Source organism: Plectrocnemia conspersa, unplaced genomic scaffold (genome assembly GCF_051122295.1).
Source record: "Plectrocnemia conspersa isolate PC_06_02 unplaced genomic scaffold, ASM5112229v1 ptg000011l, whole genome shotgun sequence".
Taxonomy (NCBI): Eukaryota; Metazoa; Arthropoda; class Insecta; order Trichoptera; family Polycentropodidae; genus Plectrocnemia; species Plectrocnemia conspersa.
Window position 1 is genome coordinate 19,007,799 of NW_028277175.1, and position 25,285 is coordinate 19,033,083.

The 25,285-nt window shown below is 35.0% G+C and overlaps 3 protein-coding genes across 3 annotated transcripts; 1 reads left to right on the plus strand and 2 right to left on the minus strand.

Annotated features, from left to right (window-relative positions):
* The first annotated feature begins 1,286 nt into the window (after positions 1 to 1,286).
* LOC148229798 (uncharacterized) lies at positions 1,287 to 5,673 on the plus strand. The gene is made up of 7 exons (XM_088197892.1): positions 1,287 to 1,418; positions 1,490 to 1,747; positions 1,825 to 1,873; positions 3,960 to 4,266; positions 4,342 to 4,525; positions 5,146 to 5,337; positions 5,400 to 5,673. The coding sequence occupies exons 2-7, from the start codon at positions 1,503 to 1,505 to the stop codon at positions 5,563 to 5,565; spliced, it is 1,143 nt and encodes a 380-aa protein (XP_088054018.1). The 5' UTR covers positions 1,287 to 1,418; positions 1,490 to 1,502; the 3' UTR covers positions 5,566 to 5,673.
* A 161-nt stretch (positions 5,674 to 5,834) lies between these two features.
* Positions 5,835 to 11,326, minus strand: LOC148229799 (uncharacterized). Its single transcript, XM_088197890.1, has 4 exons — positions 11,174 to 11,326; positions 9,561 to 9,675; positions 6,114 to 9,469; positions 5,835 to 6,040 (listed from the first exon to the last, which is right to left on the minus strand). The coding sequence occupies exons 1-4, from the start codon at positions 11,302 to 11,304 to the stop codon at positions 5,935 to 5,937; spliced, it is 3,708 nt and encodes a 1,235-aa protein (XP_088054016.1). The 5' UTR covers positions 11,305 to 11,326; the 3' UTR covers positions 5,835 to 5,934.
* A 2,367-nt stretch (positions 11,327 to 13,693) lies between these two features.
* On the minus strand, positions 13,694 to 23,933 carry LOC148229800 (uncharacterized). Its single transcript, XM_088197888.1, has 4 exons — positions 23,795 to 23,933; positions 22,225 to 22,288; positions 14,055 to 22,156; positions 13,694 to 13,974 (listed from the first exon to the last, which is right to left on the minus strand). The coding sequence occupies exons 1-4, from the start codon at positions 23,923 to 23,925 to the stop codon at positions 13,863 to 13,865; spliced, it is 8,409 nt and encodes a 2,802-aa protein (XP_088054014.1). The 5' UTR covers positions 23,926 to 23,933; the 3' UTR covers positions 13,694 to 13,862.
* Between the last annotated feature and the right edge of the window lie 1,352 nt (positions 23,934 to 25,285).

Consider the following 25,285-nt stretch of genomic DNA (forward strand, 5'->3'; position numbering starts at 1 on the left):
TAAAAGTGACTAAGTTATAAGAAAATGAATAATACTAATGTATAGAGGTGTAACTTTATTTTTAATTATAGTATCCTTAAAATAATTCACAGAAAAAAAGATAGCTTATTTTAAATAATAGATTTTTACATTTGTTTTATATTTTATATTTATGATTTGACTTTTTTATATTTTACAAATAGATATTAGTATATATAAAAACTCTTAGTACCTTAAGTATGAGAATTCAGCTCTTTTATCTGTTTTGTTAGCCATGTTTTGTGAATTATTATAATTTTTATATAATTTGTGCTTGTTGTTCCTTTTTTCTTGTTTGCTTGTGTGCTTTATTTTTGCAATTGGTTTTATTTTTGCAGGCATCTTACAATTGTTTGCAATGATGCATCAGGTTCATTATTTGAATAATTTTTATGTAACAGTGTAGATGTTTTTTTCATTTTATCTTAGACTTAGATTTGAGTTTGCATACGAACTTTTGTCTCTTAAGACAGTTTCTTAGTTATTGCCAAAGAACTACTCAGACTGTCTTAACACACTAGAAACGAGTTTATCAATACGTCTTGAGAGTCAATTACTAAAATTTGTATTCAGTTATGAAATATATGCCACTTATTATTACTAATTTGCATATGAATAAATTTATAATATTATGTTATGGATTTTATCACAGCATATTATTATTTAAAACTCTAATTATTACATACATATATTATTAAAATATCTCTAAAAATGTGTCCGTTTTGATTACATAATAATCACATATAATTATTAGCAACTGGAAACGTTTTATTAGATAAGAACATCTGTACATTAAATGGAAATATGAAATCATTAGCACATTTCCTGCTTATAATAAAAACACTATGAAAAGCTGATAATATATAAATGTTTATATTTTTATAAATTGCATTGCGATAAATAAAATATGGTATTTCAAAATATTTAATTTAAATTGAAAAAAAACTGTTAGGTATTTATAAATAAGAAAATATAAATATGACATTCTAAACATAAAAAACCTTAAAGATCGAAATAATATGTTAATAAGAAAAGGGTTTTACTTTAATACTTCCAAGAAATATTATACAAAAATATCTTTCGAAACTTTTTTATACATACATACATTATGAAATTCTCGGAAGACACACAAGTATCAAATATGCAAATTTCAACATTGTGGTTCATGCAAAACTTGTTAACCATGACATCATGATCAATAATAATTTAATTATACCTATAACATGAACTCCACGTAAAAAAGTTAAAAAAAAAACAAATTAAAAAAGTTGCTAACTCTCGAAGCCAAGCAAATATTTGTTATCTCTAAACACAACTATTCAAGCGATTCGGTCGGATTCGTTTAGTTACTTTTAAACCTCCGAGCTGCGAGGTCCTAACTCCCTTTGGTATTAAATAAGGTATGTATCTCCATCTGTTATTAAATAAGATATACGATTAAAATTTAACAAAATCTTACTTGCTATTTCAGAATTTATTTTGAAATGAAACTATTGCTCCTTTCGTGCCTTTTGGCATGGGGTATGTTTTTATTGACAACTGGATACCCACATCCTGAAGAAGAACTATTAAAGGGTGTCAAAAGTGGAGTTAAGGGGCACAAGAGTGATGTATTTTTAGGCTTTGACAAATTACCAAATATGAGAAACTTCAGCGGATCATCGTCCTTATTCAAGAATGGTAGTGCTAGAATTGACTATGAGAAAGGAGTATGCTACGAGGAAGTATTGTATGTATTATTATTAATTTCTAGCACACTTTATTAAAATATATATGTACAATATATACATTTATAAATCATTATAGAACTGCAACTTTGGTAAAAGACCCACACAACGTCCCAGCTGGCAATGGTGTAAGTATATTTGTTTTGTGTAATATTATTTAATTAAAATAAATACTTAACAATATATCTGCTATTTAGCATAATTCATTGTTCAATTAATTAAAAATATATTTTTTAAAATTAGCAAAAATTAAAACATTTATCTCATACTCAAAAGTTATCATGACTTTTGAGTAAACGAGATGTATTATGGATACATGAAACTTAAACTTGAAATATAAAAAAAATGAAAACAACAATTATGAGGAATTAATAAGTCTATGCTTTTCTTCAGTGAATATATATTTTAAATATGATATTTGTTATAATTTAAAAAATGCACGTTTTTCTTCAAATTCAATGAGTACTTAAGTATACATAAGCTTTATTTAATCGTATGTTAATTAAATATTAATTTAATGATACTCATAAACAAAAAAATCTTAGTTACTTTTTCCTCAACCCTTAAAAAATTCAACTGAACTCTTTGATAGCTACTTCTAATTATTAGAGAAAAAAAATAATAACATCTCATATAAAACACATCCGTCAAATAAAAGTAAGAATGTTGCTTTTTGATACTATAAATGTAATCACTAAACTAACTTTATTTCCCGATGATGACTCAAGAGCATCAGCTGTTTAGGAAGGCGGCTCGCGTCCATTGTCATTATTCGCGTTTACCTGATCTTGAGTTCTGGAGACATTCCTTTATATCTGCCTTTGCGACTTTGATTGTGCAAAAACATCCATTGTTTTTTGTTCATATAATTTGTACCTCTGTGGCACACTGATTTTATTACTTTATTTGTAATAGTTGCCAAAAAATGTACATATCATGGTAATCATTCACTAAACCACCTCTATAATGGTTTTAATTCTTAGTAGTATATAATTCGTTTTTTAACAATAGAGATTTTTTAGTGAGGAATGGAATCAATTTACATTTTTTGTGATGAAGAGTTGAACCAGTTGAGTAATACCATTTATTTATTTATAATCTTCCGTTGCAACATGACAGGCGTTAGGCCAATGCGTTTTAACAGGGTAAACATAATCAACAACCACTAAGTATGTGATGAGATATCTAACTTAAATCAGTCTGTAAATTAGTGACATCTATCTATGAATATAAAAAATATTATAATAGATGTCGCTATGTAAAATCTAGCTCGATTTTATTTTAATTATTCAACACGAAATTTTTTATCGAGATTAGGAAAATCTAGGAAAACCTAATCTAAGATGATTGGTCGGAATTATAATTATATAATAATCTCAAATTCCAAAATCAAAAAAGATACGAGTTGATAAACACTAGGATCCATATAGAATTCGAACCCAGGTATTTTTAAGGTTTCAGTCACTGATTTATACCACTGGGCTATTTATCCTGCTTGTTTATTTATAAAATTTTATGGAATATAAAATTTTGAAAGCACCAGATCAAACGCATCACTGCATTTATGTTTCATAGCAAAATTATTACAATCAGTAAATAAAGAAATGTATGAAAAAAGTATTTTTGTTATGTATTTAAAATTTTTACTTATATATATTAACGAAACTACAAATTTTTTTGCCGACATTTTGAAACAAGGTGGAGAATTAAGAACTTGCCTATCTGAGATATTGTCGATATTTTAGATAAGTATGATTATTAAATGTAAAGAGCTGCGGGAAGTATTGTGTTCTCAAAATCCGCTATATTATGTACATGTATGTATATTATATTTTGATCCATAAAAATATAGCTAGTCTTATAATGAAGGATAGTTTTGATCTTTCATGGTCATAATCGAATAAAGTGTTTCGAAAATTTAAAGCATGATACAATGTGATATTTCTATTGAAGTAACCTAAAACTAGGTATTTCACAAAATTATTGAAATTTTTGCTATATTTTTTTGTGTATTTTATATCTTTAAATGAAATATTTCTTAAAAATAATAGAATAAAAACAGTTTTACTCTCTCATGTTTTGGAACAAGGGTTGATTTTCAAATAATGACTGCAATAGTGTGCAAAAAATATCTTGTTCAAGTTCAAATCAACAAGTAAAGTCTGGTTCAAGTCACCATTCCAAAGTGAATGAATGTTTCTTTTAATATTTCAGTCGACTCCTGCACATAGCAAAATCAGAACTTGTTGTCCAGGCTATACAAGAAACATTCACAACTTCAGAAAATGTGAACCTGTTTGTGAGCATGAATGCATTAACGCTAAATGCATTGCTCCTAATGTCTGCTCTTGCTTTCCCGACCACGTCATTAACTTTGATGGCTTCTGTGTTCCAACGTGTCCTATTGGATGTTTCAACGGGCACTGCGGAGCTGATAAAGAATGCGTCTGCAATTCAGGATACACAGAAGAGCCAAATATGAAATTTTGCATTCCAAAATGCAGCAAAGGGTGTATAAATGGTAAACAACGTTATAATACTTGCTATATTACAAATAATATATGTATATTAAAGTAGATTTATGTAATCTCAATAGGAAACTGCACCGAGCCTGAGGTTTGCACTTGCAAGCAAGGTTACAAAGTTAACGAAGCAGGTGAATGTGTGCCTCATTGTCAAAACGGTTGTGACAACGGCGATTGTGTAGCTCCTGATGAGTGCGTGTGCAAACTAGGGTATAAAAAATCTGAGCTTGGCAAATGCAAACCGGTATGCGTCAAGTGAGTATTTTGTTTTAAAGTTTATTAATAATTACAGTGAGTCTTAAATTTGATTCTAAAACTCTTACTTTAGTACTGTCGACGAAGCATTAGTGCACAAATAATTTCATTTACTTACGCATATGATTAGATTCATACTTGTACTCATGCACTTACCCGGTGACACGTTTGCTTGCATATCTAATCAATTGCTTTACATCAGTGCATTTGAAGGTGCATAATTCAATTTTAATTCTCAATAAATTAAATTTGGTACCCGGCTTCGAACACGAACAATGTATTTTTTATTGATTTATTTTTTCTGTTAGCACTTACAGGCGTTTTTGATGCTTCAATTTTGTAAATCACAACATAAAACTTTACACAAGAAAAGCATTTATCACTATTGTTAATTCCGTTCCCTAGAAAGTTTAATCGTTAAAGAGAAACCTACTTTAAATGGCATGAAAACATTTGTCGTGTTTCTTAACAACATTATTGAGTACAATACACACCCAATCTCTCGAAGCAGTAAAATTTAATACATCTACAGATTCAATTTAGTTGCAAAAATGCAACATACGTTACTATATGTATTGCAACCATAGCTATTACCTATAATATTTTATTTATTACAACAGGGAATGTATTAATGGTGAATGCATAGCACCAAACATTTGCAATTGTGGAAACGGTTATGAAATGAACGAAAGCGGAAGTAGTTGTATAGCTTTCTGCGCCAACCCTTGTCTTAACGGAGATTGCACCGGACCTAATGAATGTACTTGCCGCAAAGGTTTTACCAAAAGTTTGAGAGATCCAACTGGTTCAAAGTAAGAGTAATTCAAATTTATGTTAACTTTATAGAATGTCATTAATCTCTGTTACTTTTCAGATGTATTGGAAACTGTCCAAACGGCTGTCCAAATGGAATATGCTCTGGTCCCAACTTATGCCTATGTCTTCCAGGATATATCAAAGATAGAGGCGTAAAGGGTAGCCAGAAATGTATAAAAAGAGAACGCCGTTCTGTAGCAGATAAGCTCAAAATAATGTTTTAAATTTTTGATTTTTTCTTTAATTAAGTGATTTATATCCATTATATCTCTAAAACATGTAATCATATTTACAGGTTTATCAATAAAATTATATATGAAAATTTAAAAAAATATTATTACACATTTTTTTACAAAATTTCCTTTAAAAATTCATGTAAATATTTACTTTTATAATATGCAAAACTATATTATTTTATTAATTATTAAAACAAAAATATATTTATAATATTATAGTAACATAAGCACATTAATGTAAATATAAAAACTCAATAGTTCTTTAAATATTTATTTGCACTTTAACATTTATATTGGTATGAATATAATAAACACATTTTTAAGTAATTTAGTTCCAATGAATTAAATTATATGAAGTTACCTTCCATTTCCAGTAAAACTTTTAAATATAATAGTAGAAATATAATGAAAAATAATTACCCCAATACTAACATAAAGAAAAATCCGGGAATATCCACGATACCTGAAATAAGCAATAAATATGATGATATTTATATGTAATTAAATAGATTATTTAAAATAATATAGTATCTTACTTAATTGGAATTTCACTACTTGCATTCTCATTAGTTGTTAGTATCGAACTTGAATCATCCATCAAATTATTTTGATTGACGCATTTATCATCTCCAAGATGATCAGGTAGGCAATTCTTATCTTCGGCTGATATACATTCAGTATTGGACAAACCTTTCGGTAAATATCCATGATTACACGTGCACACATCAGGCTCAGTGCACGTGGCATTTATGCACTTAATTTTACATTCAGGATCGCATTTGTTCCTCGCTACAGCATTCGGGATAAAGCCTGGTTTGCAATCGCAATTATTGGGCCCTACGCATATCGCATTGTAACATGGATCTACGCATACAGGTTCGCATTCAGTCTTAGACAAGATCTTTAAAATGTAACCATAATTACATGTGCACACATTAGGTGCAGTGCACGCTGCGTTGATGCACTTAGTCTTACATTCAGGATCGCACTTATTCTTCACAATCGCGTTCGGCGTGTACCCTTCTACGCATTCGCAAGTGTCTGGCTTTACGCAAAGTGCATTTAAACACAGATCAATACAAGCGGGTGCGCATTCGGTCTTCGGTCCATTTCTTGGTGAATAACCCTGGAAACATGTACACACGTTTGGTGCAGTGCACGATGCGTTGATGCACTTAGTCTTACATTCAGGATCGCACTTATTATTCACAGTCGCGTTTGGCGTGTACCCTTGCATGCATTCGCATATACCGGGCTTTACGCAAACTGCGTTCAAGCATGGCTTTGTGCAAACGGGTGCGCATTCGGTCTTCGATCCACTTCTTGGCGCGTAGCCCTGATAACACGTACATTCATTTGGTGCTGTGCACGCTGCGTTAATGCATTTAGTCTTACATTCAGGATCGCACTTATTCTTCACAATCGCGTTCGGCGTGTACCCTTCTATGCATTCGCAAGTGTCTGGCTTTACGCAAAGTGCATTTAAACACGGATCAATACAAGCGGGTGCGCATTCGGTCTTCGATCCATTTCTTGGTGAATATCCCTGGAAACACGTACACACGTTTGGTGCAGTACAGACTGCGTTGATGCACTTTGTCTTACATTCAGGATCGCACTTATTATTTACAGTCGCGTTTGGCGTGTACCCTTGCATGCATTCGCATATACCGGGCTTTAGGCAAACTGCGTTCAAGCATGGCTTTGTGCAAACGGGTGCGCATTCGGTCTTCGATCCACTTCTTGGCGCGTAGCCCTGATAACACGTACATTCATTTGGTGCAGTGCATGCTGCGTTGATGCACTTCGTCTTACACTCAGGATCGCATGAATTCTTTATAATTGCGCTCGGCGTGTACCCCTGCATGCATTCGCATATGTCGGGCTTTACGCAAACTGCGTTCAAGCATGGTTTTGTACAAACGGGGGCGCATTCAGTCTTTGTTTCATTCTTCAATGCGTAGCCTTGGTAGCATGTACACTCATTTGGTGCAGTGCAGACTGCATTAGTGCACTTCATCTTACATTCAGGCTCGCATATATTCTTCACAAACGTTTTCGGCTTGTACCCTTGCGTGCATTCGCATATGTCGGGCTTTATGCAAATTGCGTTCAAGCATGGCTCTGTGCAAACAGGTCCGCATTCGGTCATCGATCCATTTCTTGGTGAATATCCCTGGAAACACGTACACACGTTTGGTGCACTACAGACTGCGTTGATGCACTTTGTCTTACATTCAGGATCGCACTTATTATTCACAGTCGAGCTTGGCGTGTACCCTTGCATGCATTTGCATATACCGGGCTTTACGCAAACTGCGTTTAAGCATGGCTTTGTGCAAATGGGTGCGCATTCGGTCATCGATCCATTTCTTGGTGAATATCCCTGGAAACACGTACACACGTTTGGTGCAGTACAGACTGCGTTGATGCACTTAGTCTTACATTCAGGATCGCACTTATTATTCACAGTCGAGTTCGGCGTGAACCCTTGCATGCATTCGCATATACCGGGCTTTACGCAAACTGCGTTTAAGCATGGCTTTGTGCAAATGGGTGCGCATTCGGTCTTCGATACACTTCTTGGTGAATATCCCTGGAAACATGTACACACGTTTGGTGCAGTGCACGATGCGTTGATGCACTTAGTCTTACATTCAGGATCGCACTTATTCTTCACAATAGCGTTCGGCGTGTACCCTTCTATGCATTCGCATATACCGGGCTTTACGCAAACTGCGTTCAAGCATGGATTTGTGCAAATGGGTGCGCATTCGGTCTTCGATCCACTTCTTGGCGCGTAGCCCTGGTAACACGTACATTTGTTTGGTGCAGTGCAGGCTGCATTGACGCACTTCGTCTTACATTGAGGATCACACTTATTCTTTACAATTGCGTTCTGCGTGTATCCTGGCATGCATTCGCACGTGTTTGGCTTTACGCAAAGTGCGTTTAAACACTGATCAATACAAACAGGTGCGCATTCAGTCATTGATCCACTTTTCAGCGAATATCCCTGGAAACACGTACACACATTTGGTGCAGTGCAGGCTGCGTTTATGCATTTCGTCTTACATTCAGGATCACACTTATTCTTTACACTCGCGTTCGCTGTGTACCCTGGCATGCATTCGCATATGTCTGGCTTTACACAAAATGCGTTTAAACACGGATCTGTACAAATAGGTGCGCATTCAGTCTTAGATCCACTTCTCGGTGAATATCCCTGATAGCATTTACACACGTTTGGTGCAGTGCACGCTGCGTTGATGCACTTCGTTTGACATTCCGGATCGCACTTATTCTTCGCAATCGCGTTTGGCGTGAATCCAGGATTGCAGCCGCATGTATTGGGTTGAATACAAACAGCGTTCAAGCACGGATCATTACAAACGGGTATGCATTCATTTTTTGACCCAATCTTTTGCATATAGCCCTGATTGCAAGTGCACACGTTGGGGGCAGTACACACAGCATTAATACATTTAATCTTACATACAGGATCACATTTGTTCTTCGAAATATCGTTTGGTGTGTAGCCTGGCTTACAACTGCATTTGTTGGGCTCTGTGCATAAAGAGTTCAAACACGGGTCTTCGCATAATGGCGTACATTTATATTTTTCATTGTTTTCCAACTTGTATCCTTTGTTACATGTACATATATCTGGATCCGAACAAATCCCATTTTTACATGGTGTTGAACACTGCGGAATACATATATATCTTTGATTATTATTAATTGTGTATCCTTTATCGCATTCGCAGATGTTAGTATCCACGCATTTACCAAATTGACAATTTGGCATACATATTGGTTTACAAATACTTTTGGTGTTATCAAGTTCATATCCGTTGCAACATATTATTCTTCTTACTAATTTGTTTGCGGTCTATATGTAAAGTAAAGTTATACAAATTATTATTTTTTAATATGTGTATTATTGTACCAAAATGATTAATTTTGCTTATTACTATATTTACCACATTGATTTTGACGAACTTCGATACAATTTTTGATTTAAGACAATTAGATCCTCTGCTACAATCGCGTTGGGTTTGGAACCGCCATGTCATTTTAGGTGTTATAGTTTTTTCCCTGAAAATTTTGTTCATGGCATATATTACTTTAAATATTAATAATATATAATAAATATGTATTAGTACTTAATATATATTTTACTTTTGATTTATTTCGCTCAAATAATCTAATGAGCTATAAATACATAAGACGTTTAAGGCAAACCCAATAAAAGCATATTTCTGGATGAATAAGTACACAAGTAAATTAAAATATTAAGAATATTTAATGCAGAACTAAGAATATTCCTCAAACAGTTAAGTAATTATTAATTGTAAATATTTCATTGCAACATGACAGGCGTCTGCCCAATACAATATAGCGGGGTAAAATCAATCAATACCTAAGTAAATAGTGAGACACCTGAATGAAATCAATGTCTATAAATCAGTGACATATTTTAATATTTATAAACTATCGCTACAGCTAAATATCAATAGATGTCACTATGTTTGACCTAGCATGCTTGTATTTAAATTATTCACTACGTTATTCATCCCTGAGCTTAGAAAATCTGGGAAAACTTAATCTAAGATAATAAACATATTTCTAATTTATTATTATTAAACATATTTTTGTGCTTGGTTATAATATGATTGGGGCTTAAAATGATGTTGTGGGGATTAACATTTTTCACTACATAATTTATCAAGAACGCTTATTTAACAAATAAAGAAAAAAAATACCAAACAATAATACAAAATATATAAATTGTAAATTTATTTTATCATGCAGAAATAATTTATTTTCGTAGAGATAAGAAAGTCTACATGAAGACATATTTATTTAATAATATTACGGCGAAGTTAAATGATTATTTATTATAAACAAAGTTCTGAAAGCAGTTTTTGATTTAAATATTTGATAAAAAAATTTCAATAAAATTGAGAATTTTTGGTAAAATTCATTAAGCTCCTTTAGAATTATGCGATCGTCTAAAATATAATTGCTAATCTACAAATTTATATTTATATATTTTTCTCACCTTATATCATCACAATTTTAAAGAAAAAATCAATAAATGTCATTTGTATTACGCTATTTATATTATTATTTGAAAAATCGTAGCTAATTACCGCGATTAAAAAATACTGTTATTTCCAAAATGTCACAAAAACATTTTGCTAGAATATACTAACTTAATGATTTGAGGTCACAATAAAATTAAAATCAAATTTAAATACAAACTTGTCTAAGCATATATTGTTTCAGGTGTTCAAATAAATAGTTTCATTGTTAGCTAATTAAAACTTAATTTATAATAAATACTTTTCCTAGTTGTAATTTCATTTCGTAATAAATAATTGTGAACTTAAAAAATAATTTTAAACTAACATATTGTAACTTATTCCAATTTATGTCATACTAAGTATTTAAAATAACTAATCAAATTCAATTATTATAATAATACGAATTATTTTAATTATAAATTTTATTTACCATATTATTTTTATCATATTTAAGTTTAGTATCCATATCAGATAACTTATATAGTTTTAATATTAAAATTACTTACATTACGTTTTTGGTGCCACAAACTGATTTTTTAAAATCTATTCGTCCGTTTGATAAAATTACATTAAATATTAATAGAAAAAATAACCAACAGCGCACTTTAACCAAGTAAATGGTAATTATTGAATCCATGTTACTCGTTTGAAATGAGCTTTGTATTATATTGACAATCCTTTTATGCTGATTATAAATTAATCTCTTTGTTAATAAATATTTCATTGCCGTTGCAGTGATTATTTTTATATTAATATAAATTCAAAATTATTGCAAGGGTTGTTAATATTATTTATGAGTAAAATAAACCTTTTATATTATAATATTATACATTTATATACATAGATTTGTTTTTATTTTTTGGGTTAGTGTGGTTACGCGAATATTTGTATAGTATTTTTTGCTATAAAATGACAATGTTTTTTTAATGCTAGAATTTTAAGACTATTATGTAGTTTCTAAGAATAGTATACAAAAGTGTATAATATATATTTTTTTTACGTTTAATGTGTATTATACATTATTTACAGTATTTTTTGAATACGAAAATGGCAATGTTATTTTTTTGTATTTATCGGCTAGTTTTTTCAAGTTTAGAATAAACATGTGTATTAAATGTTATTGTTATTGCTTTATTTTGGATGACAAATGATGAAATTTAAATTTGGAATCCAGGTGGAACCTTATTATTACTTGCTTACGGCCTTAAAGCAAACGTAAAATAAAATATTTTTCTGAAAATTTAAACAATTATTTCTATAAGTAGAATAGTAAAATTAATAATAATAAAAAACAGATTTAAATATATTTACGAAATTTTGCCACAATCTTTGCCACGGCCATTCGAAAGTCAACTGGGTAGTAGTATAAAATATAAATCGGGCGTTAAATACTTTTACCAAGCTTAAATTTAATAAACACATTTCGGGCAAACTTAATTTTTAGTTCATCGCCTAAAAAAGATATAAAAATATTAATAATAATAAAAAATTTTGCCATATTTAATTGTCTATTATCATTTTATAGCATTTCTATTTTAATTATTGTAACATGTATGTTTCTGAAAAAAAAATACAAAAATGAAAAAAAAATTCAGAATATTAAATCAAATTATTATACTTATTTTTCACATTTACATACACATTTACATACACGAATAAGTAGGGATAATATTTTTTAAATCGTGAATCAGGCAAAAAATATTAATAATGTTTTTACCACGAGCCTTCTATTTCATCGTCACTATCTTGCAGGATGTTCCGATGATACAATGATGGAAACGGAAATATAGCTATGAAACACGTTTCTGACTTATCTTAAATTTATAAATCATTATTTATCATTCAATACATTGATCTACAATTTAATAAAAATGTAATGTTGAAATCCCAGAAGAAATAAACGCAATCGTAAAAAACCGTTTAAGAGATATATATTATAGATTTAAAAAAAAACAGTTTTTTTAATACCCACTACCATATGTTAGGATTGGGACGTTATAGAGCCCCCCAGAAGTTTCAAAACGCACGTTTACCAAAGCAAAGAAGCCATGGCAAATTTAGATATATTTTTTGTGTGAATATGAATATTGTCTGCATTATTTTATACATAATAATGTAAAATTTAAATAAAATATATTAGTTATCTATATTATTCGTATACTTTATTATAAATATATGAAATAATAATATAATTAGGGCTATTGCAAAAAAGTTTACTTATGTATTATATTAACTATATTATATATATTGCTACTTAATGATTTACTTTTTTTTTTTTTTTTTTTTTTTAAATAAATATAATTTTTTTGTACGTAAATTTAAATTACTTGGTTAAACCAAAACTTGGTATAAACATTCAAAAAGTAAATTAATTTTAAATATATTCCATTCACTTTCAAGAGAAACTTTCCAATTCTTATATTGTAAACATAACTTACCATCACATAATTTCTCATTTAGTATTCGAGTTAATATAAAACAAAAATATGAATGCAGCAAAGACTCTCGTACGGTAATCATTGACGTCATGAAATTTAAAAAGCTTATTATGTCTCTAATTTCTAGAAAAATGCACTTCGACTCGAAGCATAATTTAATTATTAAGTCATGTAATTTTGAAATATGCATGTCTTACACATGTCGTCAATAATAATTTAAAATAATATATATATGTATTTATATAAAATCAAGGATTGTAATAAATAACATATATATAATTAAAACGTTAACTGCAATAAACGTCTTTATCTCTATCGAATATAAAATGTAGAATGCGTTGTTTTAAGACAATATTTGTCGCTCCTTAAAACTGTTTTAAAATTTAGAAGCACGACAGTCAGAGCATATGAGAACAGCAATGCTAAAAATATTTAATCATCTGGTAGCCAACGAAATTATTGCCAAAAATACCTTTGCCCAATGCAACGTCAATAAGTAATATATTTTTTTTTATAATTATTAAAAGATTTCACCAATTCTAAAACACAAAATATTGTTTAGTAAAAACATAATAAATGTAACAAAACTGAATAAACAACTTTGGAACTTTATTAGTAATCTTGACAGTAAAAAACACACAAATAGGAAATGCTTTTTTAAAATAATAGGTAGTAATCATATTTTTAAATACAAAACAAAAAAAAATGTAGCACACATATATTTAATTTTAATTTTGTTTAATCTTTATTTTCAACATTATTGCTCCAATCTATTTACAGAAATTATTTTAAATAATATAGACGAAACAAAATGAAAGGTAAGTAGCCCAATCACTATATAAAAAGGAACTCTAGAACATCCATAGAATCTAAAACAAATAAAAAACATAATATAAATACTTAAGGCATATACATACAATAAAATAAATGTCTCAAAAAGGATACGTACTTATTCGATAATTCAAATCTTACATTTTCATTGGCTGTTACCAAACCCGATTTTTCATCCAATATATTTGCATCAAGACATTCGGTCACAGAAAAGTCCTTCCGCTTATAGCCCGTGTTGCAAGTGCACACGTTTGGAGCAGTACACACGGCGTTAATGCATTTCGCCTTACACACTGGGTCGCATTTGTTCTTCGCAATCGCGTTGGGCGTGTATCCGGGACTGCATCCGCATTTGTTGGGTCCAATACAAACAGCGTTTATGCACGGATCATTACATACAGGTACGCATCCATTTATCGATCCACTCTTCGGCGAATAGCCCGTGTTGCAAGTGCACACGTTTGGAACAGTACATACGGCGTTAATGCATTTTGTCTTACACTCTGGGTCGCATTTGTTCTTCGCAATCGCGTTGGGCGTATATCCGGGACTGCATCCGCATTTGTTATGTCCAATACAAACAGCGTTTATGCACGGATCATTACATACAGGTACGCATTCATTTATCGATCCACTCTTCAGGGAATAGCCCGTGTTGCAAGTGCACACGTTTAGAGCAGTACACACGGCGTTAATGCATTTCGTCTTACACTCTGGGTCGTATTTGTTCTTCGCAATCGCGTTAGGCGTGTATCCGGGACTGCATCCGCATTTGTTAGGTCCAATACAAACAGCGTTTATGCACGGATAATTACATACGGGTACGCATTCATTTTTTGATCCAATCTTCGGAGAATAGCCAGGGTTGCAAGTGGACACGTTTGGAGCAGTACACACGGCGTTAATGCATTTCGTCTTACACTCTGGGTCACATTTGTTCTTCGCAATCGCGTTGGGCGTATATCCGGGACTGCATCCGCATTTGTTGGGTCCAATACAAACAGCGTTTATGCACGGATCTTTACATACGGGTACGCATTCATTTGTCGATCCACTCTTCGGAGAATAGCCCGTGTTGCAAGTGCACACGTTTGGAGCAGTACACACGGCGTTAATGCATTTCATCTTACACTCTGGGTCGCATTTGTATTTCGCAATCGCGTTAAGCGTGTATCCGAGACTGCATCCGCATTTGTTGGGTCCAATACAAACAGCGTTTATGCACGGATCTTTACATACGGGTACGCATTCATTTGTCGATCCACTCTTCGGAGAATAGCCCGTGTTGCAAGTGCACACGTTTGGAGCAGTACATACGGCGTTAATGCATTTCGTCTTACACTCTGGGTCGCATTTGTTCTTCGCAATCGCGTTGGGCGTGTATCCGGGACTGCATCCGCATTTGTTGGGTCCAATACAAACAGCGTTTATGCACGGATCTTTACATACGGGTACGCATTCATTTTTTGATCCACTCTTCAGAGAATAGCCAGTGTTGCAAGTGCACACGTTTGGAGCAGTACACACGGCGTTAATGCATTTCGTCTTACACTCTGGGTCACATTTGTTCTTCGCAATCGCGTTGGGCGTGTATCCGAGACTACATCCGCATTTGTTGGGTCCAATACAAACAGCGTTTATGCACGGATCTTTACATACGGGTACGCATTCATTTGTCGATCCACTCTTCGGAGAATAGCCCGTGTTGCAAGTGCACACGTTTGGAGCAGTACACACGGCGTTAATGCATTTCGTCTTACACTCTGGGTCGCATTTGTATTTCGCAATCGCGTTGGGCGTGTATCCGAGACTGCATCCGCATTTGTTGGGTCCAATACAAACAGCGTTTATGCACGGATCTTTACATACGGGTACGCATTCATTTTTCGATCCACTCTTCGGGGAATAGCCCGTGTTGCAAGTGCACACGTTTGGAGCAGTACACACGGCGTTAATGCATTTCGTCTTACACTCTGGATCGCATTTGTTCTTCGCAATCGCGTTGGGCGTGTATCCGGGACTGCATCCGCATTTGTTGGGTCCAATACAAACAGCGTTTATGCACGGATCTTTACATACGGGTACGCATTCATTTTTCGATCCACTCTTCAGAGAGTAGCCAGTGTTGCAAGTGCACACGTTTGTAGCAGTACACACGGCGTTAATGCATTTCGTCTTACACTCTGGGTCGCATTTGTTCTTCGCAATCGCGTTGGGCGTGTATCCGGGACTGCATCCACATTTGTTGGGTCCAATACAAACAACGTTTATGCACGGATCTTTACATACAGGTACGCATTCATTTTTGGATCCACTCTTCGGAGAATAGCCAGTGTTGCAAGTGCATACGTTTGGAGCAGTACACACGGCGTTAATGCATTTAGTCTTACACTCTGGGTCGCATTTGTTCTTTGCAATCGCGTTGGGCGTGTATCCGGGATTGCATCTGCATTTGTTGGGTCCAATACAAACAGCGTTTGTGCACGGATCTTTACATACGGGTACGCATTCATTTTTCGATCCACTCTTCGGAGAATAGCCAGTGTTGCAAGTGCACACGTTTGGAGCAGTACACACGGCGTTAATGCATTTCGTCTTACACTCTGGGTCGCATTTGTACTTCGCAATTGCGTTTGGCGTGTATCCGGGACTGCATCCGCATTTGTTGGGTCCAATACAAACAGCGTTTATGCACGGATCTTTACATATGGGTACGCATTCATTTTTCGATCCACTCTTTAGAGAATAGCCAGTGTTGCAAGTGCACACGTTTGGAGCAGTACACACGGCGTTAATGCATTTTGTCTTACACTCTGGGTCGCATTTGTACTTCGCAATCGCGTTGGGCGTGTATCCGGGACTGCATCCGCATTTGTTGGGTCCAATACAAACAGCGTTTATGCACGGATCTTTACATATGGGTACGCATTCATTTTTCGATCCACTCTTCAGAGAATAGCCAGTGTTGCAAGTGCACACGTTTGTAGCAGTACACACGGCGTTAATGCATTTCGTCTTACACTCTGGGTCGCATTTGTTCTTCGCAATGGCGTTAGGCGTGTATCCGGGACTGCATCCGCATTTGTTGGGTCCAATACAAACAGCGTTTATGCACGGATCTTTACATACGGGTACGCATTCATTTTTGGATCCACTCTTCGGAGAATAGCCAGTGTGGCAAGTGCACACGTTTGGAGCAGTACACACGGCGTTAATGCATTTACTCTTACACTCTGGGTCGCATTTGTTCGATGCAATCGCGTTGGGCGTGTATCCGGTACTGCATCCGCATTTGTTGGGTCCAATACAAACAGCGTTTGTGCACGGATCTTTACATACGGGTACGCATTCATTTTTGGATCCACTCTTCGGAGAATAGCCAGTGTGGCAAGTGCACACGTTTGGAGCAGTACACACGGCGTTAATGCATTTAGTCTTACACTCTGGGTCGCATTTGTTCTTTGCAATAGCGTTGGGCGTGTATCCGGGACTGCATCCGCATTTGTTGGGTTCAATACAAACAGCGTTTGTGCACGGATCTTTACATACGGGTACGCATTCAGTTTTCGATCCACTCTTTAGAGAATAGCCAGTGTTGCAAGTGCACACGTTTGGAGCAGTACACACGGCGTTAATGCATTTCATCTTACACTCTGGGTCGCATTTGTTCTTCGCAATCGCGTTGGGCGTGTATCCAAGACTGCATCCGCATTTGTTGGGTCCAATACAAACAGCGTTTATGCACGGATCTTTACATACGGGTACGCATTCATTTTTCGATCCACTCTTCGGAGAATAGCCAGTGTTGCAAGTGCACACGTTTGGAGCAGTACACACGGCGTTAATGCATTTCGTCTTACACTCTGGGTCGCATTTGTACTTCGCAATCGCGTTGGGCGTGTATCCGGGACTGCATCCGCATTTGTTGGGTCCAATACAAACAGCGTTTATGCACGGATCTTTACATACGGGTACGCATTCATTTTTGGATCCACTCTTCGGAGAATAGCCAGTGTGGCAAGTGCACACGTTTGGAGCAGTACACACGGCGTTAATGCATTTACTCTTACACTCTGGGTCGCATTTGTTCGATGCAATCGCGTTGGGCGTGTATCCGGTACTGCATCCGCATTTGTTGGGTCCAATACAAACAGCGTTTGTGCACGGATCTTTACATACAGGTACGCATTCATTTTTGGATCCACTCTTCGGAGAATAGCCAGTGTGGCAAGTGCACACGTTTGGAGCAGTACACACGGCGTTAATGCATTTACTCTTACACTCTGGGTCGCATTTGTTCGATGCAATCGCGTTGGGCGTGTATCCGAGACTGCATCCGCATTTGTTGGGTCCAATACAAACAGCGTTTATGCACGGATCTTTACAGACGGGTACGCATTCATTTTTCGATCCACTCTTCGGGGAATAGCCCGTGTTGCAAGTGCACACGTTTGGAGCAGTACACACGGCGTTAATGCATTTCATCTTACACTCTGGGTCGCATTTGTTTTTCGCAATCGCGTTGGGCGTGTATCCGGGACTGCATCCGCATTTGTTGGGTCCAATACAAACAGCGTTTATGCACGGATCTTTACATACGGGTACGCATTCATTTTTGGATCCACTCTTCGGAGAATAGCCAGTGTGGCAAGTGCACACGTTTGGAGCAGTACACACGGCGTTAATGCATTTAGTCTTACACTCTGGGTCGCATTTGTTCTTTGCAATCGCGTTGGGCGTGTATCCAGGACTGCATCCGCATTTGTTGGGTCCAATACAAACAGCGTTTGTGCACGGATCTTTACATACGGGTACGCATTCAGTTTTCGATCCACTCTTTAGAGAATAGCCAGTGTTGCAAGTGCACACGTTTGGAGCAGTACACACGGCGTTAATGCATTTCATCTTACACTCTGGGTCGCATTTGTTCTTCGCAATCGCGTTGGGCGTGTATCCGGGACTGCATCCGCATTTGTTGGGTCCAATACAAACAGCGTTTATGCACGGATCTTTACATACGGGTACGCATTCATTTTTGGATCCACTCTTCGGAGAATAGCCCGTGTTGCAAGTGCACTCGTTTGGAGCAGTACACACGGCGTTAATGCATTTCGTCTTACACTCTGGGTCGCATTTGTATTTCGCAATCGCGTTGGGCGTGTATCCGAGACTGCATCCGCATTTGTTGGGTCCAATACAAACAGCGTTTATGCACGGATCTTTACATACGGGTACGCATTCATTTTTGGATCCACTCTTCGGAGAATAGCCAGTGTGGCAAGTGCACACGTTTGGAGCAGTACACACGGCGTTAATGCATTTCGTCTTACACTCTGGGTCGCATTTGTACTTCGCAATCGCGTTGGGCGTGTATCCGGGACTGCATCCGCATTTGTTGGGTCCAATACAAACAGCGTTTATGCACGGATCTTTACATACGGGTACGCATTCATTTTTGGATCCACTCTTCGGAGAATAGCCAGTGTGGCAAGTGCACACGTTTGGAGCAGTACACACGGCGTTAATGCATTTACTCTTACACTCTGGGTCGCATTTGTTCTTTGCAATCGCGTTGGGCGTGTATCCGGGACTGCATCCGCATTTGTTGGGTCCAATACAAACAGCGTTTATGCACGGATCTTTACATATGGGTACGCATTCATTTTTCGATCCACTCTTCAGAGAATAGCCAGTGTTGCAAGTGCACACGTTTGTAGCAGTACACACGGCGTTAATGCATTTCGTCTTACACTCTGGGTCGCATTTGTTCTTCGCAATCGCGTTAGGCGTGTATCCGGGACTGCATCCGCATTTGTTGGGTCCAATACAAACAGCGTTTATGCACGGATCTTTACATACGGGTACGCATTCATTTTTGGATCCACTCTTCGGAGAATAGCCAGTGTGGCAAGTGCACACGTTTGGAGCAGTACACACGGCGTTAATGCATTTACTCTTACAGTCTGGGTCGCATTTGTATTTCGCAATCGCGTTGGGCGTGTATCCGAGACTGCATCCGCATTTGTTGGGTCCAATACAAACAGCGTTTATGCACGGATCTTTACATACGGGTACGCATTCATTTTTCGATCCACTCTTCGGGGAATAGCCCGTGTTGCAAGTGCACACGTTTGGAGCAGTACACACGGCGTTAATGCATTTCATCTTACACTCTGGGTCGCATTTGTACTTCGCAATCGCGTTGGGCGTGTATCCGGGACTGCATCCGCATTTGTTGGGTCCAATACAAACAGCGTTTATGCACGGATCTTTACATACGGGTACGCATTCATTTTTGGATCCACTCTTCGGAGAATAGCCAGTGTGGCAAGTGCACACGTTTGGAGCAGTACACACGGCGTTAATGCATTTAGTCTTACACTCTGGGTCGCATTTGTTCTTTGCAATCGCGTTGGGCGTGTATCCGGGACTGCATCCGCATTTGTTGGGTCCAATACAAACAGCGTTTATGCACGGATCTTTACATATGGGTACGCATTCATTTTTCGATCCACTCTTCAGAGAATAGCCAGTGTTGCAAGTGCACACGTTTGTAGCAGTACACATGGCGTTAATGCATTTCGTCTTACACTCTGGGTCGCATTTGTTCTTCGCAATCGCGTTAGGCGTGTATCCGGGACTGCATCCGCATTTGTTGGGTTCAATACAAACAGCGTTTATGCACGGATCTTTACATACGGGTACGCATTCATTTTTGGATCCACTCTTCGGAGAATAGCCAGTGTGGCAAGTGCACACGTTTGGAGCAGTACACACGGCGTTAATGCATTTACTCTTACACTCTGGGTCGCATTTGTTCTTTGCAATCGCGTTGGGCGTGTATCCAGGACTGCATCCGCATTTGTATGGTCCAATACAAACAGCGTTTGTGCACGGATCTTTACATACGGGTACGCATTCAGTTTTCGATCCACTCTTTAGAGAATAGCCAGTGTTGCAAGTGCACACGTTTGGAGCAGTACACACGGCGTTAATGCATTTCATCTTACACTCTGGGTCGCATTTGTTCTTCGCAATCGCGTTGGGCGTGTATCCGGGACTGCATCCGCATTTGTTGGGTCCAATACAAACAGCGTTTATGCACGGATCTTTACATACGGGTACGCATTCATTTTTGGATCCACTCTTCGGAGAATAGCCAGTGTTGCAAGTGCACACGTTTGGAGCAGTACACACGGCGTTAATGCATTTCGTCTTACACTCTGAGTCGCATTTGTTCTTCGCAATCGCGTTGGGCGTGTATCCGGGACTGCATCCGCATTTGTTGGGTCCAATACAAACAGCGTTTATGCACGGATCTTTACATACGGGTACGCATTCATTTTTGGATCCACTCTTCGGAGAATAGCCAGTGTTGCAAGTGCACACGTTTGGAGCAGTACACACGGCGTTAATGCATTTCGTCTTACACTCTGGGTCGCATTTGTTCTTCGCAATCGCGTTGGGCGTGTATCCGGGACTGCATCCGCATTTGTTGGGTCCAATACAAACAGCGTTAATGCAGGGATCTTTACATACGGGTACGCATTCATTTTTTGATCCACTCTTCGGAGAATAGCCAGTGTTGCAAGTGCACACGTTTGGAGCAGTACACACGGCGTTATTGCATTTCGTCTTACACTCTGGGTCGCATTTGTTCTTCGCAATTGCGTTGGGCGTGTATCCAGAACTGCATCCGCATTTGTTGGGTCCAATACAAACAGCGTTTATGCACGGATCTTTACATACGGGTGTGCATTCATTTTTTGATTCATTTTTAAGTTTATAGCCCTGGTTGCAAGTACACATGTTTGGAGCAGTGCATACAGCGTTAATGCACTTTATCTTGCATTCAGGTTCACATAAATTATTTTTCTTTGTGTTTGGCGCGTATCCTGGCTTGCAGCCACATTTTTTAGGGTCATTACATATAGCTATACATTTGTATTTTTCGTTTAGTTCTGGTTTATATCCCTTGTTGCATGTACATATATTTGGGCTTGAACAAAATCCATTTGTGCATGCTGTAGAACAATGCGGAATGCATTTATAAATTTGCTGTTTATCTTTCAAATATCCAAAATTACATTTGCACACGTTAATGTCGACGCATTTACCGTTTTGGCAATTTGGGACACAAGTAGGTTCACATGCAGTTTTTTTCTTGTTAAGTGTATATCCTTTGCAACATTTAATTTGTATTCTTGTAGTGCTGACATTCTGTTGATAAATTTAAATGAAACTAGTTAAAATTGCAAAAATAAAAAAATAATATGTTTTCTAATTACCTCATTTTTCATGATTTTTGTTCTTAATTTCCAATTGATTTTATAAGGAATTTTAATATTCTCACTGAAAATTAATAAATAATAATATTAATATTAAAGTTATTTGAAACTTTTATGTTTTAGAGTTTTGTCTTATTTAATTTTTCGAATTTTTTGTATTTTTATATATTTTTAGGTTCGGAAATAAAAATTGAATTTATTATCGACTAAAAAATGATGGGCCCAAGATTTTTCACAATTCGCTCATTTGTACATTTTTAAATATTAAAATTTTTAAGATTTTTTTTGATAATGCAAAAATTGTTCGCTTCCATGCATATGTTATTAAAAGATACGTTTAAAAGTATGGAAATATATCTTCAAAGATTGTTTTCAAAAGACACTGCATAGTGACAGATTAAATAGAAAGATCTTTGTCATCATAGATTGATAAGCAACGTCAAAACGATGTCCCTCTGAGTTTTCAATTATTCAAGCTAAGGCTTTTAGTTTGCATAAGATTGAAAGACTAGATTAAAAGAAAATTCTTACTTTGTGTGTCAAGTCAAGCAAGTTAAATTTGGTATTCTTTACATAATATCAAATTCACTGGAGAATCGGCTGATGCAGAAAAATAATTTATTTTCTCATTGTCCAAAATTATTGTAGATGGATAATATTTTCCTTGCCAAATATTTAATGTAAACGAGACGGGTTTATTGTGTAAAAAATGTCTAATCGAACATAAACCTTCTAAATACCGATTGGCATTGCTTCTTGGTGGAAACTTAGCTGATGATTCAAAGTTGAAGCCAATGTTATTTTATCAAGCAGAAAATACCAGAGCATTGAAAGGGAAAGATGAAGAATTCCTTTTAGTCATTTGGAAATTAAATAAAAAAGCTTGGGTTACTGCGTTAATATTTTAAGATTTGCTCACTTTCCAAAAAGCAATATTAATCTTAGACAATGCTACAGGATACCTATTTCTCTGCAGAATTTTTACCCGGAAAGCAATGTTGTGTTTCTTCCTCTCAATACTACCTGCCTCATACAGCACATATCTACGCTTAAACGATATTATATGAAGAAAATAATAAATCAGGCCGTCAAGGCAACTGACAGGAAATTCGGACCTACATTAAGAGATTTTGGATGAACTATAATATATATATGAAACGCAATAAACAATATTGGAGACTCGTAGGCTGAAATAAAAGAGACAATAAGGAAAAAAATCACTCATCACAAACGATGAGTAATTTTATAAATTCCGAGTTAACTTCGGAATCTCTCACAGATAAAATAGTTAGCCTAATGAATGCACGAAACTTGGACTACAACAGCAAAAATGTTAATGAGTTGATTGAATCTCACTCAGTACCTTTGTCAAATGAATATTTAATTGAGCAACAAGAGTTAAATATACACAATGAAAGCGTGGAAAAAGAAGTTGAAAAATTCGTCAAGACTTTGACAAGCAAAAATACGAATGAAGCCTTCATGCATGTTGACAAATTTTTGACAACATGCATGAGGGTTTCATTCGTATTTGTATATATTAATAATATTAGTATTTAATTTCACTTACACTACATTTTCGAAACCGCAAACTGACTTTTTCAAATTTACTTGTCCGTTCAATAGCGTAATATTAAAAAATAGCATAAATAGTAAACAATATTGCACTTTAACGCTGTAGATGCTAATAATTGTATCCATGTTCCACGTTTGAGATGAGTTTTGTATTTAAATTCTTTTATTTTAATCATGAACTAATCACTGTTATATTATATTTCATTGGCGTTACAGTATTTTTTTTAATTTTAGTACTTCATATAAACGCAAAGTTTTATCAAAATGATTACAATATATATTTTATAGTGATATTATTTTATTTATTTTGAAGCTTTGCGTTGTAAATTTTCAATATGTACATTTAAATTTTATAATTAAAGCTTAAAAATCATTGAATCTATTTTCTAAATCAGCACTGCTTTGCTATACAAAAACGATAATGGTAATTTTAAATCATCTTACATATTTACAGTTTAAACCATTGAGATAATAATTATGTATTATCCTGTTAAGTAAAATGTACTATTGAAGATAAGTCATAAATAATATATTATAATATCAAATATAAAATTTATTAATTATACACATACATATAAAGCATTATCATAAAAAAACAAACAAATTAATTGATATTGATTAGTAAATATAATATAGGTAAGTATATATTGTATATTTAATTTAAAATAAATATTTGATAAATGCAGCTTAAAATACAACAGAATAATATTAAATTAAATAAAAATATAAAAATGATTAAGTGCAAATAAAATGAATGTACAATATTATAAAAATTTATTAGATTATTCTAAAACGTATATTGTTTGTAGAATATTTTTACTGTTTTAAATAAATGTTGTATGAAATAAGTTTTACAAATGACACTTGAGAATTCATGTATGCACACGTACCCGAATAGCACGTTTACCGTGTTATTGAGGGGTGTACTGTACTTCTGCTATAAAATTAATATCAGCTTCTTTTTTAGTTAATATAGTAACAATTTACTGTTGATTTAATAATTACTTTTTAGCGTTTTTGTTAAATACGAGTTAATGAACACATTCGTATTTCTTGAAAACAGTTAGGAATGACAAAAATATACATTTTTATGTACATTTTACATTTTTTCGAACATCACTAGCGATGCTAAATAATTTTGTGTCACATACAAATCTTACAATCTCACTGAACACGGCTCAGGTGTCGACCGTACGGCTACAATGTTTCTATGGACACAGGAGTGTTTAACGCAATCAACATGTTAAAGAAAATTATAAAAATAATTTAGCCATGAAATAATAAATAATTTAACAGAAAGAAAAAGCAATGGGTTTAGGGCTAATTTAAGTATAATTTACTCTTTTTTATTTTTGTTGGTTTTAATGTTAAAATAAGATTTTTTGTCTTATTATCCTGTTGTTTTAAAAGTATAATAAATAGTCAACATCTTTATGTATAAAATATATATATTCGCACCACGAGCCTTCTATTTAATCGCGCATTA